Source organism: Arctopsyche grandis, chromosome 1 (assembly GCF_051622035.1).
Source record: "Arctopsyche grandis isolate Sample6627 chromosome 1, ASM5162203v2, whole genome shotgun sequence".
NCBI classification, from domain to species: Eukaryota; Metazoa; Arthropoda; class Insecta; order Trichoptera; family Hydropsychidae; genus Arctopsyche; species Arctopsyche grandis.
Window position 1 is genome coordinate 20,789,843 of NC_135355.1, and position 14,210 is coordinate 20,804,052.

Sequence of the window (14,210 nt, forward strand, 5' to 3'; positions counted from 1 at the left end):
AAAATAGGGAAATATATTAAAAACAATTCAAAAAAATTACAAATAATTAAATTCTGGTGAATGAGTTCTCAAATTACGATCCTGACTCTATCCCCCATAGTAGTTAATTATTATGAAGTTTGATTAAGGAAATTTTGGAAAGTCAAAAAAGTCAATGGAACTATGGAGTTATTATGGAATGGCAATATCTCTTCATGTATGTACTTACATATATTGACCGAGTTCTATCCATATTCTAGCCATGTTCTTATCCGTGCTTTGGTCATGATTTTGTCTTAAAGTATGTGCTACGATGTGATATTGTTTCGGTTACTTTTCTTATCACTAATTTGGCCTATTCCAATCTTGATTTTGTATACAGTTTACAGGTAAAAAGGTAATGCTCCGTTTTACGTGGGTAGTGTACTCAACCCTTCTGTTCTATATAAATGAATTATGGTCACGTATGAAATGGTTCACAAAACGATAGTCGCATAAAAAATGGCACAAAGCCTAAACAATATATATTTTCATGCTTAGAAAAACAAGAACTTAGCAAATAGTAATTCATAAAAATTGTCAGCCGTCGCCAACAGCTTGAGCAAAGAAACAACATGATTTGAAACAATTAACACGCCATTCGGCGCACCGTCGAAATTAAATTATGTTAATTCAACACAACTCAAAACGTAAACTCATAACGACCATTTTCGCACGGCCATTTTGGGCGTTAATTGGTCGCGTAAGGTCTGACCGGTAGTGTGTTTGAACAAACCAGTCAAATATGGCGCCAAAATCTTTTTTAATGGCGCCAATATTTATTCAAAACATCACTGCACGTTAAGTATCTTTCGAAAAATATAATCACGTGAGATTTCGTATCTTGTATATTATACTTGCGATAAATAATTTACATATTACTTATCTCGGTATCGTTTATGGTAATTTATAATAAATATTCTACGTATTAATTATCTTCGTATCGTATATGGAATTTTTTAAAAGGTTTTTTCACATTCACGTCGTTTATTGAAATTTATTCACACGTGATCTGATGCTTCGAATCCGCCGTTTTTGTAAATTATATTTATAATTTGACATCGACAGTAGGTACTTGCATAAGTTTTACACATCGATCCGACAAATTTTTTTTTTATTATCGATTGCGTTTTACTTGTCTCGATCTTGGTTAGTTGCTACGCAGATATAACATAATAGACGAATGGAAAAGTCACCGAGTTTCCTATAATACAACAATTTGAGAGTAGGACAATAGCCGGGCTGAAACAATGGTTCTCAAAATACCGTTTGGCCGAAGTTCAAAGACGAGGATTTGATTTTTCCTGTGTCGTTGGTAAACTAAAAATCGGACGTTAATCCTCAAATGTATAAATAAAGCGAGGTCCACCATTTATTTGAAAAAAAAGTAAGATATTTAATTAAATTTGAATGAAATAAAGTTTTATCTTTTTTATACAACAAATGAATAATATATATATATATATATATATATATATATATATATATATATATATATATATATATATATATATATATATATATATATATATATATATAAATGTAGTGTATATTTTCAATTACATATAATTTTATAAATATTATATTCATAAATTCAAGTTTATACATTTATTTTTTATTTGTAACGCTAGTTTCAACAGATTAAATTGAAAATGTTTCATAAATCGAAACAAAGTAAAAATTGATAACGTTATATTCTCGTTCTTTTCGTCAGTAATAATCATAAAATTAACAACTAAAATACACATGTTATGCATATAGGACTGCTATTGTTTGATTGCGGTTATAATTTTGTTATCAATTTAAAATGATAAGTATAGAATAAGTTCTAAGGTTTTTTTTTATAATAAATACTAAATAAATAGAATGACCCTCGTTTTATTTATACTCAATTACATACAATAAATGCGATACAATCAATGTTTTATTTTGCGTTTCATTTTGTTTGACCTGAAAATCTCTGATTTATCGCAAATTTAGCATATTAAATACTAACAAGCACTAGCATAATATACGATAACTTTCAATAAAATCTTGCAGCTTCATTAACGATTATTTCATTTAATCGAATATTTCAGAAATTCAGAGTGCTGAATTTAATAACGAGACTGCGTTGAACTCAAATGGTGTATAAAAAATAATGTGAATATAAATTCGTTATCACGCCCAGGTACTTCGGTCGTAAATTCATTTAAATTTACGTCTCAGTCAATATGATAAAAGTGACAAAATTCGAGAGATAAAATAACCAACTGGCTTATAAAATGAGATACACGGTCTTTTGACGGAATATTGATAAAATTCACCCACTTTCGGTGTAATGCGACTGCTTCCATTGCATTCTTCTGCGAATATTAAAAGCACAGAGAAGTTAAGTAGATACTTAACTTATTTGTAGTTGGAGAACGAACGCGTCGACCCACGCTCACGTCTTCAATTATTCAGCTACAATTTTCTACTTACATAGTCGTCATCAGATACGACCGCGATTATATGCGTATTCATTCAAAGTGGAAAATTACATTAAACCATGCCATGCCATATTGAAATGTTTATCATATTTACCGTCGTAATAATATTTCATACTATCGAGATGCTCACGCAAATCCGTGAAAGACTGTCGACAAATTTCTATGAGAACTGTGCCCATGTATAGGTATATATGTAAACCATGCAGGTGTGCTTATTGGCACATACTATGTAAGCATTCATATATATATTTCTTTACCTGATAAGCATCCATACTATGTACATACATATGTATATTTCAAATCGAAAGATTTTCGATGTCCTTAAAATATTTACATTCATTCTCGTTTCTTAAGCCAGAACTTAATTTAAAATTTTCTGAAGATATGCACGCATGTGTCATATACCTGTTTAAAGCATTTTTTTTCACAATTTCCAGGCCCATGAGGGTCTTTACACACATACATATGTATAAAGAACTATCTAAAGAAATATGTGTAGGTAGAAGTATCATAATCGTCGTTTTCAGCCATCCACTATGCACTACCCAATGGTGGATGAAGGTCTATCCAACACCATTCCATTGTTTTGCGTAGCTCTCATCCATCTCACATTTTATTTTTTATTTTAATTTTGACCAACTATCTTACGTTTGGCCTTCCTTTAACCCTTTTACATTTATGTACTTGGGTACCATTCGAGCACTTCTAGACATTTCAGTGACTCGCCCATTGCCATTTCAATCTCTTCACTACATATTTATGTATATATCTTGTCATACTTTTCACCCACAAATTGTGTCCTATCTCTTCTCATTATGCGGAGCATACAGCATTCCATACGTCTTTAAGTGCATTGGACTTTGTTTAGCATATTGGTGTTCAATATCTAAGTTTTACATCCATATGTCATCACTGGTACTCGTAAAACACATAGATCGAAGATATTTTTTTCAAACAAAGTGGCAGTTTTGATTTAAAAAAACAGCGTTCATTTTCCCAAATGCATTCCATTTCTAATGTCACACGTCCCTTTATTTATTTTTACTACCGGACATGTCTATTATTTGCCCTAAATAATAAATACGAATAACTTATATTCTTTTATCGTCTAATGAAATGCCATCAGGCCTGCAATAACTATTGAACAATAGTACAAGTTCAAACGTGTCTATTGCATATACAAATTAAGAGGGCTGGATACCCGAAACGTTAATTTTGTTGCCGTTCCTTTCTTCGATATATATATTGAGTGAATGCGATAATATATATCAATATATATGAGTGAATGCGACAGTTGCGCATCGACCAGATAATAGCTATTTTAAATCGACAAAATCGAGCTTTCGTATTCTCCAGTTTTCTCCTCCGAAACTGGACCAATTAAAAAAAAAAATTTCATCATCGGTATGAAAAAGATATTTTCTATGTTTGTGTGGTCGTATTTTTTTAAAAATCAACTGTTAAATAAGCACACTGGACTCTTTTCGTGGGTGTAAAATAGAGGCGATTTTATAGATGTTTGGCGGCTCCTAACTCCTATAAAAAATAACTAATCAAAAAAATAAAATCACAGAAACATGCCAATATTGGATGTTTCTCTAGTGCCATTATTGAGGAAGAGAGAAGTGTAATACGTTTGTATGGACAAGTCGCTGGTGAGCCCTCTTAATGTTTGGTTGGATGTTGTATTTTTGTGTTTGTTTGTTTGTACGGAAAATTCATTGTTTTTTTTTTTTTTTTTCAACTTAGTGCCACCAAATTTTGTATACTATCGCATTATACTAAGTTCATTATGAAAAAGTTCAATTTTTTTTTATTTTTCATAGCTTTCACCCATCAAAGGAACGCTAGAAAATTAATCTAGTGTAGTATAAATTAGGTAGTCTAATTGTCATGTTAATTATATGTAATTCTTGAAGATCGAAACTGCCTACTTTTTATTATGTTCCTATTGTCATTATCTCGTATATAAATATTTAAATCAAATATATTGGATTCTACGTGAAAAGTACTGGTCATAACATAAACATGTTTTTCAAAATATAATATATCTCCAACGATTAGTGCATATGGATTTTGATATTTATTTATTGTAGCTTCTTCGTTTCGTCATATATTTCAGTGACAATTGATCAATTAGATCAAATGTTGTTATATTAAAAATGGACGTTAAATATCTTCAAACGATGGTTGGCCCGACCTTGGACAAGGTCTGAGTTGCCACCTCCTCTCCGGAAGTGGTCCTCGGTCGTTCATGAAAATAAGTGGACCCATCATGAGGATGAGGACGGATGGGATGAAGCCGCCCTCGGTGGATAGCCAAAGGAAACATCAATAAATGCATTGCTAATGGTCGATGTGGCCAATTGCTAGCTCAACTGTTTAGGCATTGAGGAACCGAAACAATTACCTAGAGATGCTATTAAGCGACGTAAATACATACTCCCTGTTGCAAAAAGCAATTATTAGACCATGGGAACTTTATTTGGGTCACAGAAAGTGTAATGAACGTTTGTGATTTTTATTTTTGGTGTGTTGAAATTTCGTGTCAATTGAAATCGTTGACACTATTTTACGTAGTTTAAAGTAATTCACATAACAACAAAGGTTGGACTTGTCTAGTCAAATGTAAACTTGTCATAATTCATAATAAAAGCATCAGTAGAGCACTAGTATAATTTGTATAAATACGGTACCTACATACATATATATGTACTTATCTTCAAGCACCTATAAAAATTAATCTTGAAACAAATTTACACCATCTCAGTATCGCCAAGATCGTAATGTAGCATTTTTTTTTGTTTGATTTTGATTATTTTTAATTATGTTTTTCGAGAATTTTCGCACTTGATGTACCTACTGTGTTTTTAAATATCTTTTTAATGACTTGCGTCAATTCGTCAAATTTTGCTTAACCCCAGAATAAATGAAGCATTTCTGAGAAAATCCCTAAGCAAATCAGCGTATGTACATATATTGAAGTCATTTATTTCATGTATAACCAAAAACATTCTACTTTTTTTAAATTATACTACATATCTTCAATTCGGTGGCAATAATAATTTCAGGAAGTGTATTCAAGACATGATATTATTTAATATCTATGTACATATGTACTTTAAGATTTTATTTTAATACAAAAATAGATTGTCCTTGATTTTTTATAATTTGGCAATGGCCTCGATTTATTATATAGCATGTCAATTATTAGACAATTTATAATACAATCAAAACGATGTAACATAAGCACCGTTTACTTCCGGTGGTTTTCACTATCATTGTTTTCGTTTTCATTCACACAATAAAACTTTATCAGAATCATGGAACAAACTTCTATCTCACACAATAGATAACAAGTCTATAGATAACAAGTTTGTATTTTTGAATATTTTTATTCCAAAAATGGTTTTGAAGCATTTTGTTATATTATATACATATGTATATATACATATGTATTGCATATTCGCACTTGCAATTCCTTCTCACCTGTTCTAAATTTTTTAATATTATATTTCAGACCTCCTGAAGACCGTAGCTTGGATGGCGATAGTTACGATGACAGCTCTGACGATGGAGATAATCTGAACTTGAAACCTAGACGACAGCACTGGGAAAACAAGATGCAGTTCGTACTCGCGTGTGTGGGATACTCTGTAGGATTAGGAAATGTCTGGAGATTCCCCTATCTTTGTTATAAAAGTGGAGGAGGTAATATCATTTTTCAATTAACAGTATAAATATTAACAGTTGTATTAAAAAAATCGTATCAATATAAATTATATTGGAAACTTACATGTACATGTTAGCTATTTATAAATCTAAGAGAGCCCTTGTCACATGACCGACCTTCCATTCAAGGAAATTTATATCGTAAAGCACTCTTACACGCGGTCTCTTTTTGTTTGAATCTACATACATATGTGTCTACATACGTATTTACACTACATATGTATGTAAGAATCATATCAGAAATGAGACTGATCAACACGCTTCGATAAAAGTTGTTGTTTGAGCAAAATAGCTTGTTTATTTTTTGAATTAATCATGGAAGTACCGCATTTGGACATTGTCAGACAAAAGTATCGAAATTGACTTCGTGTGGATTTTAAACACTATAAATACGTCGCACAAGGCCGAATACTGTTGAGCAATATTTCTATTTCAAAGTTTTCAGATCGTGTATTCACGAGAAAACGCTTTTAGAACTGAAATATTACTACAGAGTCAGTTTGCTTTGTTATTAGAAAAAAATAGAAATGTAAATATGTACATACATACATATGTGTATTTATTTTTGCGACTTCTTGAAGGAAAAATTTGTCATGTCTACTTCATTGAATAACAATTATATTATTATTTATTATATTATTTTATTTAGAATTTTTAATCGCCTTCAATAATAGGAAGACACCCTAATAAGTGTGTTAACCGATTTTTAAAAATATTCATTTTATACTAATGTACAAAAGGTACATTGCACACTCGATGCAGATTACAAGTGAGCCACAATAGATTAATTATTTATTACTATTGTTTAATTTTTCAATGGAAAAATTTAGTTAAACTACATATTTATGTATTTACATACATAATAAAATTTAAAAGTTCAGTTTTTACATATATTACAATTTCTTGCAAATTATTGTTTATATAAAAATACAATGAAAAAATATTCTCTACCATATAAATGATAACAAGAAAATAAATATGTATATGAAGTTGTCCTCTACAAAATGATAACAAGAAAATAAATAAAGTTATCCAAAAATTTCAAGGGTGTCTATCAGACATAAAATACGATTCATCATTTTTATCTTCAAAATCAAACAAAACTTAGAACATAATATTTTAAAAATAGCAAATGTTTAACTTTTAGTCAATCTTACAAGATACGAATTTTATATACAAGATTTTATTTAGATCATGTATTGACAACATTCATAGTTATTGGAATGCTATAAAACACTTATAAGGCTATTCTATGTATGTATGTACATACATACATTTGTATAAATTTGTTATATTTAATTAATTTCTTTGTAGTATAATTTTGATAATAAGTGTATTTTACTTGTAAATCTTTGCGGTGATAAATATTTATGTACCCATATTGAATTCGACATCAATTTTAACTCTTAAACAACGAAACTCCTTCACGTTTACGACGCTTACAAATCCATTTATAATGTGCTTAATTTTATAGCGTCGTAAAATTTTCAGTTTCGTTTTAAATTCGATTCGATATATTATGTAGGTGAATAAAAAATGTCACCGAACTAATGAGGCACCCCTCTCAGTGGATCGAATCGATCACCGCCAATCACTCGTCATATAGTTTTTCTCGTATTTTGACTTTTCGGTTGAAAAATAAAGATAAATTTAAATTAAAGCCAGGTGACGGACCGTTTTGCAACGGCCGCGGTTTAAAATAGGCGCTCTCGCCGAAACAAAACTTGTAATGTTGCCAGAATAAAAAAAATATATGTACAATAATATGTGCGAAATTATCTCTGACCATCGTGACGCGCATTATATATTTACGCAAAGTGCCAGAACATTGTGATTAACGATGGACACATTGTTTTTTTTATGAGTTTAACATGCAAGCTTAAGAACAGGGGATCTAAACTTATATTATTATATTATTTTTTATTATATTACTAGCGTTTTTACCCGACTTCACTCGGTATTTTTAATATAAACAGCCAAACATAGCAAAACAATGTAATAGTAAATATTCATTTGTTTTGTTATTAAATTTATTTGAATCGAAAAAATAATCTTTGACGATATCGATTGTTTTCGATGCTACCAACAAACCTTTAAACCTTACATACAAAGTCTCTTTCGAAATTATATATTTTTATATATACTATTTTTGTAGAAGGTTCTTTGTAAATATCATTATAATTTAGTTGTTTCTGTCATTCTGGGTGTAAACTTAATTAATCATGGTACTCGAATATACTTTTCAGCTAATTTTATAATGCCTCCTCTTAACTAGACATAACTAGAAAAATTGGAGCCGCATGCAAATGTTAGCAAAAGGCCCCCCTTTAGTTTTTTTTTAATTTTAAATTAAATTGATAATTAACTCATATAATTTAAATGTTCTTTTTGCTCGCCTTCAAAGTCACAAATTCTGCAATTATGAGCATCTTACAAAGACATTTTTGAAGCTTCTTCATGTTCAATCTACATATGTATGTATAATATAGCTAATTCATTGAGCCTGAGTTGACTCATCGAATTTATTTTATAGTCTTTTATTAATTTGAAAAAAAAAACTATAGAAAATCACGATATCATATATTTCATTTAAAATAAAATAACTATCCGAAAATTTCGGACGATATCAAATACTAGAACGTGAACACAAATGAAACCAAAATATTTTAACCATCATTTATTTTAATTAAACATCGGGCTTATAGATCAATTGCAGACAATTATTATTACTGTACCATAACGGAAAACTATTAAATTTCGTGAGAAGGAGTACAAAATCGTGAAAATCCGACAAGGAATTTGGAGTATAAACTTTTAACTAGTGCTTCCATTAGTCTTATGAATAATTTTAAGAAAACTTTTCCAATTTTTATTTGAAAAATGTGTAACATTTTAATTTAAAATCCTTTTGAACCCCTAAATCTAAAAGGCCCGCATGCACCGCATACCCGTGCGGCATAGTAGTTACGCTCCTGCTCCTCTTCCTCCTAAAAATGTAAAACTACTATCTTAAATATTATATTTAACGGAGTAAACTCATAATTAAATTTTAAGTGTATGTGTGTGAGCTAAATGAATATTGAAAATTCGATCAAATTCATCAAGCGATAATTTAAAAATATATAAAGAATAAATCCAACTGTTTTCTCATTCCATAGCTCTTGAATTACATACTTTGATATGTTTTGTTTTGAAATAAGGTGAGGGAGGAGCAGAAGCTCCCCCAGGGTGTCCTGATTTGGGAAAATTTGCAGCTTATGAGCATGGACTTTTTTTTAACCGTTTGCCCGCGGTCGTCTTCTATGGAAGCTTTGGGCGACAAGTCTGTAGCGCGGCTGTCTTCCATAGAATTTCTGAACTTTGCACAAGATTTTGAGGCTTATATGCGCCTATTTCAACTGTTTCAAGGTTCAAAATTGGTTGAATATATTACTGAGAGTTGAATGCCATCTATTCAATTTGCTTAAAATTCATATATACCAGTCAAAATCAGTTTTTTATGGAATCATACTGAAACCTCGTTTATGTGACGTCACGTCTGTTGAACAATGGCGACGATACGTCTCAATTGTGTGAAGAATGATTATTTGACAATTAAGCCAAAACTACGAGATATATTATATATTTTATTGTTTAAAATAATACTTTATGTGTTAATTAACATATCTGGTTACTTGAGTAAATATTAAAATCTGTATTTAAGGTCGAAAACTCGATTGCCAAATGCGCGAAAAAGGCTTGTTCGCTATATTTTTTGCCGCAGGCATAGGGTTAAATAAGCTGTGTGCGCTAATCAGAAAAAATAATTTTAAACTATATTGTAGTGTTAGTAGCGTTAGTAATATTGTAGTAGCTATTGACTTATACATATACATACATATGTACATATATGGTGTAGTTATTCGTTATCGAGTTCATTGCCAAAGATTTTTTACCATGTGATTTTTTAGCATTTCAATTCTTTAAACAATACCATGTTTGTTTTTCACTTCGATAGTAATTTTATCTGTTAATCTGTACAAGTGACATCCTACTTGTTGAAAATGTTATCATTGTCCACCGTCTCATAACTTTTGGTGTAAAAATGACAAAGCATAAAATTGTCTCTTTTTTTTTTACATAATATACGCTAATGAAACAATCGAGGATAATTTTTATTGCCACATTCACAGAATGGAATGTAGCAAACGTTATTTTTAAATTTTCTTCAATACGCAATTGTACTATCGTATGGCCTTTAAGTTATTGAAAATTACAAAAATATTGATCATTTGGATTTTAATGTTATACATACATGTATATATATCCAGATAGAGAGCTCTCTATATATGTACAATGTACATATGAGCGATTGTATGGAAAATGCTTCAACCAAATTAATTTAACACTTGAAACCTATGTATGTATACATAGCTCGGTATTGATATTGCGGTGTTCATATTAAGCGAATTCTACGGTTTTTTTTAATCTATACAGGTTTATCGTTTCTTCCTTTTATCTCAATGAAATGGTAATCATTTAAATGTAACTTTCAATTTATTATTTCCAGGGGTCTTCTTAATTCCATACTTCATAATATTAATTGTATGCGGAATTCCAATGCTTTTCATGGAATTAGCTATTGGACAATATACGGGGCGTGGACCTATAGGAGCTTTAGGACAAATTTGCCCTTTATTCAAGGGTATGAATAATGAAAAAAATATATATTTGCATATTTTTATATTCAACAAATATTAATACTAGATTTTTTTTTAATAATTTTAGGAGCTGGTCTAGCTAGTGTAGTGATATCGTTCTTGATGTCGACCTATTATTCAGTAATCATAGCATATTCGATATATTACTTTTTCGCTTCATTTAAAGCCGAAATGCCATGGTCGGACTGTTCCAATAGATGGAACTCTCCTGACTGTTGGATGCCTTCAAATTTAGATCAAAATATAACCCGACCAGAATTTTCAAGAACGCCCTCGGAAGAATTTTTTGAGTAAGTTTTTAACTAATATATGCGTAGTATTTTAGCAATTGATGAAAACAAATAAATAATATTTAATAAAATTATGTTACAGGAGAAAAGTATTAAATATTAGCGCTGGTATTCAGTATCCTGGAGGTCTTCGATGGGAATTAGTTGCTTGTTTGATATGTGCTTGGATGTTAGTATATTTTGCAATATGGAAAAGCATAAAATCATCAGCAAAAGTTAGGTATTTTACGGCAACATTTCCTTTCTTGCTCATCATCATATTCTTAGGAAGATCGTTAACTTTGGATGGTGCCGATAAAGGGCTAAGATTTTTTTTCAAGCCCAATTGGATTTTGTTGGCTGATGCCAAGGTAAAATGGTTCTATTTGGAATTTTGTTGAGTAACGAATAGTTGGTTTGATAATACCATATATGTTTTACAGGTGTGGATAAATGCTGTAGCCCAAAACTTCAATTCCATAGGAATTGCCTTTGGCTCTATGATTTCGTTTGCCAGTTACAATCGTTTTCACAACAACTTTTTACATGACACTCTAGCTGTGTCGTTCGTGAATGCGATTACTAGTCTATTAGTTGGAATATTTACTTTTGCTACCATCGGAAACATAGCCAATGAACAGAACACAGACGTTGAGTCAGTTATTAGCGATAGTAATTCATTTACAATACGTTAAAAATATTATTGCTTTAAATGTAAACAGATGGTGATCGATTAAAATTGTTTTAGGTCCTGGATTAATATTTGTAGTTTATCCCCAAGCTATAGCAAAAATGCCAGCTTCTCAACTTTGGGCTGTGCTATTCTTCTTTATGCTTTTATGCCTTGGTCTCAATAGTCAAGTAAGTATAAAAATCTATAACACGTATTTAACATTTATTAATGCAAACTTTTTTATAGTTATTGTTTGTTAATTACAGTTTGCAATCGTTGAAGTTGTCGTTACCAGTATTCAAGATGGTTTTCCAAAGTGGATTAAAAAGAGGCTTGTTTATCACGAGCTACTAGTTCTAATAATATGCATAGTATCATTTTTATTTGGTCTTCCTAATATATTACAGGTACAACATAACGTCTTTGCATATTTGTGTGTGTACACATTATGTATCATATGCACAAAATAATATGTACTATTTTTCAGAGTGGAATTTATTATTTTCAACTCATTGATCATTATGCTGCTTCATTATCTATTACATATTTAGCATTCTTTGAAATTATTGCCATAACTTGGTTCTACGGCGTTAAAAGGTTGTCTCGTAACGTGAAACAAATGACTGGGAAAACACCATCATTATATTTCAGGACATGTTGGTTAATTGCTGCACCACTTTTATTATTTGTTAGTACATTTATTATTTTATACAGTATATTTCAGCTTGTAATCGGTGAATTCAGCATGATTTTGTGTATTTTTAGTCTGTCTGGATATTTAGCCTTATCGATTATGAACCACCAACATATCACAATGGGCACTACCATTATCCTGAATGGGCTGAAGCTTTGGGTTGGATATTCGCATCGGTTTCATTGATTTGTATCCCTGGATATGCAATATTAGCGTTGACCAGAGCTGAAGGATCGAGTTTTACGGAGGTAATAATTTAATTGTAAATGTATTTCAAGATCATTGGATTTTAGAAACTGGATCTAAACTAGAGCATTGGATTGAAAACTGATGTTTTTATAATGTTAAGAAAGAATGAGCTATATTTTGTGTCATGTCACCATGCATTTATCAAGCTATTGAGTATTAATAGATTATATATACATATATATATATATATATATATATATATATATATATATATATATATATATATATATATATATATATATATATATATATACATATACATATATATATATATATATATATATATATATATATATGTATACATATGTATGTAGGTACAATTTGAAATTATTCTTTCAGAAATTCAAAAATTCCATAAAACCTATACTCTTCGAGTGCAAAATATGTGGCGAGCATAATTGTGAGCATTACGATGACAGTATATCTACCTCTGGTGAAATTGCGAGGGAGCTTTCTCCGATGCTCACCAGTCTCGGTTCTCCATTGAGCTTATCACCAGTGACCCCAACGGCAACAAACCCCACATAATAAAAATATATATTTTAGCGCGTTTATATGACGTTTTATTATATTTTTACCAAAAAATAACATATCGTGTTAATTGTGATATTTCACGTAGCAATAAATATAATTAATAATTGTTATTATACTCAAATCGTTTAATATATGAGAATTGTGTCATGTAAGAATCCCATTTGTTTAACTTTATTATAACATACATGTAATATGTTCATGCTATGAAATAGCTTAGTTTGATATAAATTTTTTTGAAATTATGAAATAAAATAAGTTAAAATTTATGTGCGAATATGATTACATTAAATTTTGAATGTCAGTATTATGATATAGTAAAAAGATAATGTATGGTAATAATAAAGATAAATATTAGGTAATAATGCACTGTGCTATAATTTTTTCATAACTTACTTTATGTACGTATGTACATATATGTATACATACATTTGAACATGGTATACTTGAGTTGATAGTAAAAAAAAAAAAAAAAATAAATATATATATATATATATATATATATATATATATATATATATATATATATATATATATATATATATATATATATATATATATATATATATATATATATATATATATACATATTTATATATACATATATATACATATATATGTACGTATAATATATGTATACTATAAATCACATTCTTGACCAGTACAAATTACAACAATTGTTCTTTTATTTGTAATTTTTATTTTAGAAATAAAAAAAATACCACGTGATTATTTAAATTAACAGATTAAAATAAATTTTGCAAACACTATTATAATTTGTGATTTGTTATTGTCATATAAATGACTCAAAATCTTTCTACTTTAAATATAAATTTTACAAAAAATTAAAAAAAAAGTGTTTGTAAATTTTAC

At 29.7% G+C, this 14,210-nt stretch overlaps 1 protein-coding gene across 2 annotated transcripts in view; it reads left to right on the plus strand.

The window, feature by feature from the left end:
• ine (solute carrier family 6 member inebriated) overlaps positions 1 to 13,796 on the plus strand; it is a 31,115-nt gene extending 17,319 nt beyond the window's left edge. For both annotated transcript variants that reach the window (XM_077430058.1, XM_077430066.1), the window contains exons 2-11: positions 6,010 to 6,200; positions 10,771 to 10,905; positions 10,989 to 11,211; positions 11,294 to 11,561; positions 11,634 to 11,862; positions 11,939 to 12,051; positions 12,130 to 12,270; positions 12,351 to 12,551; positions 12,629 to 12,805; positions 13,146 to 13,796. In XM_077430058.1, coding sequence (XP_077286184.1) covers positions 6,010 to 6,200; positions 10,771 to 10,905; positions 10,989 to 11,211; positions 11,294 to 11,561; positions 11,634 to 11,862; positions 11,939 to 12,051; positions 12,130 to 12,270; positions 12,351 to 12,551; positions 12,629 to 12,805; positions 13,146 to 13,334 — 1,867 coding nt within the window. In that variant the 3' untranslated portion in view covers positions 13,335 to 13,796. The remainder of the gene's footprint in view (positions 1 to 6,009; positions 6,201 to 10,770; positions 10,906 to 10,988; positions 11,212 to 11,293; positions 11,562 to 11,633; positions 11,863 to 11,938; positions 12,052 to 12,129; positions 12,271 to 12,350; positions 12,552 to 12,628; positions 12,806 to 13,145) is intronic.
• Positions 13,797 to 14,210: the final 414 nt, after the last annotated feature.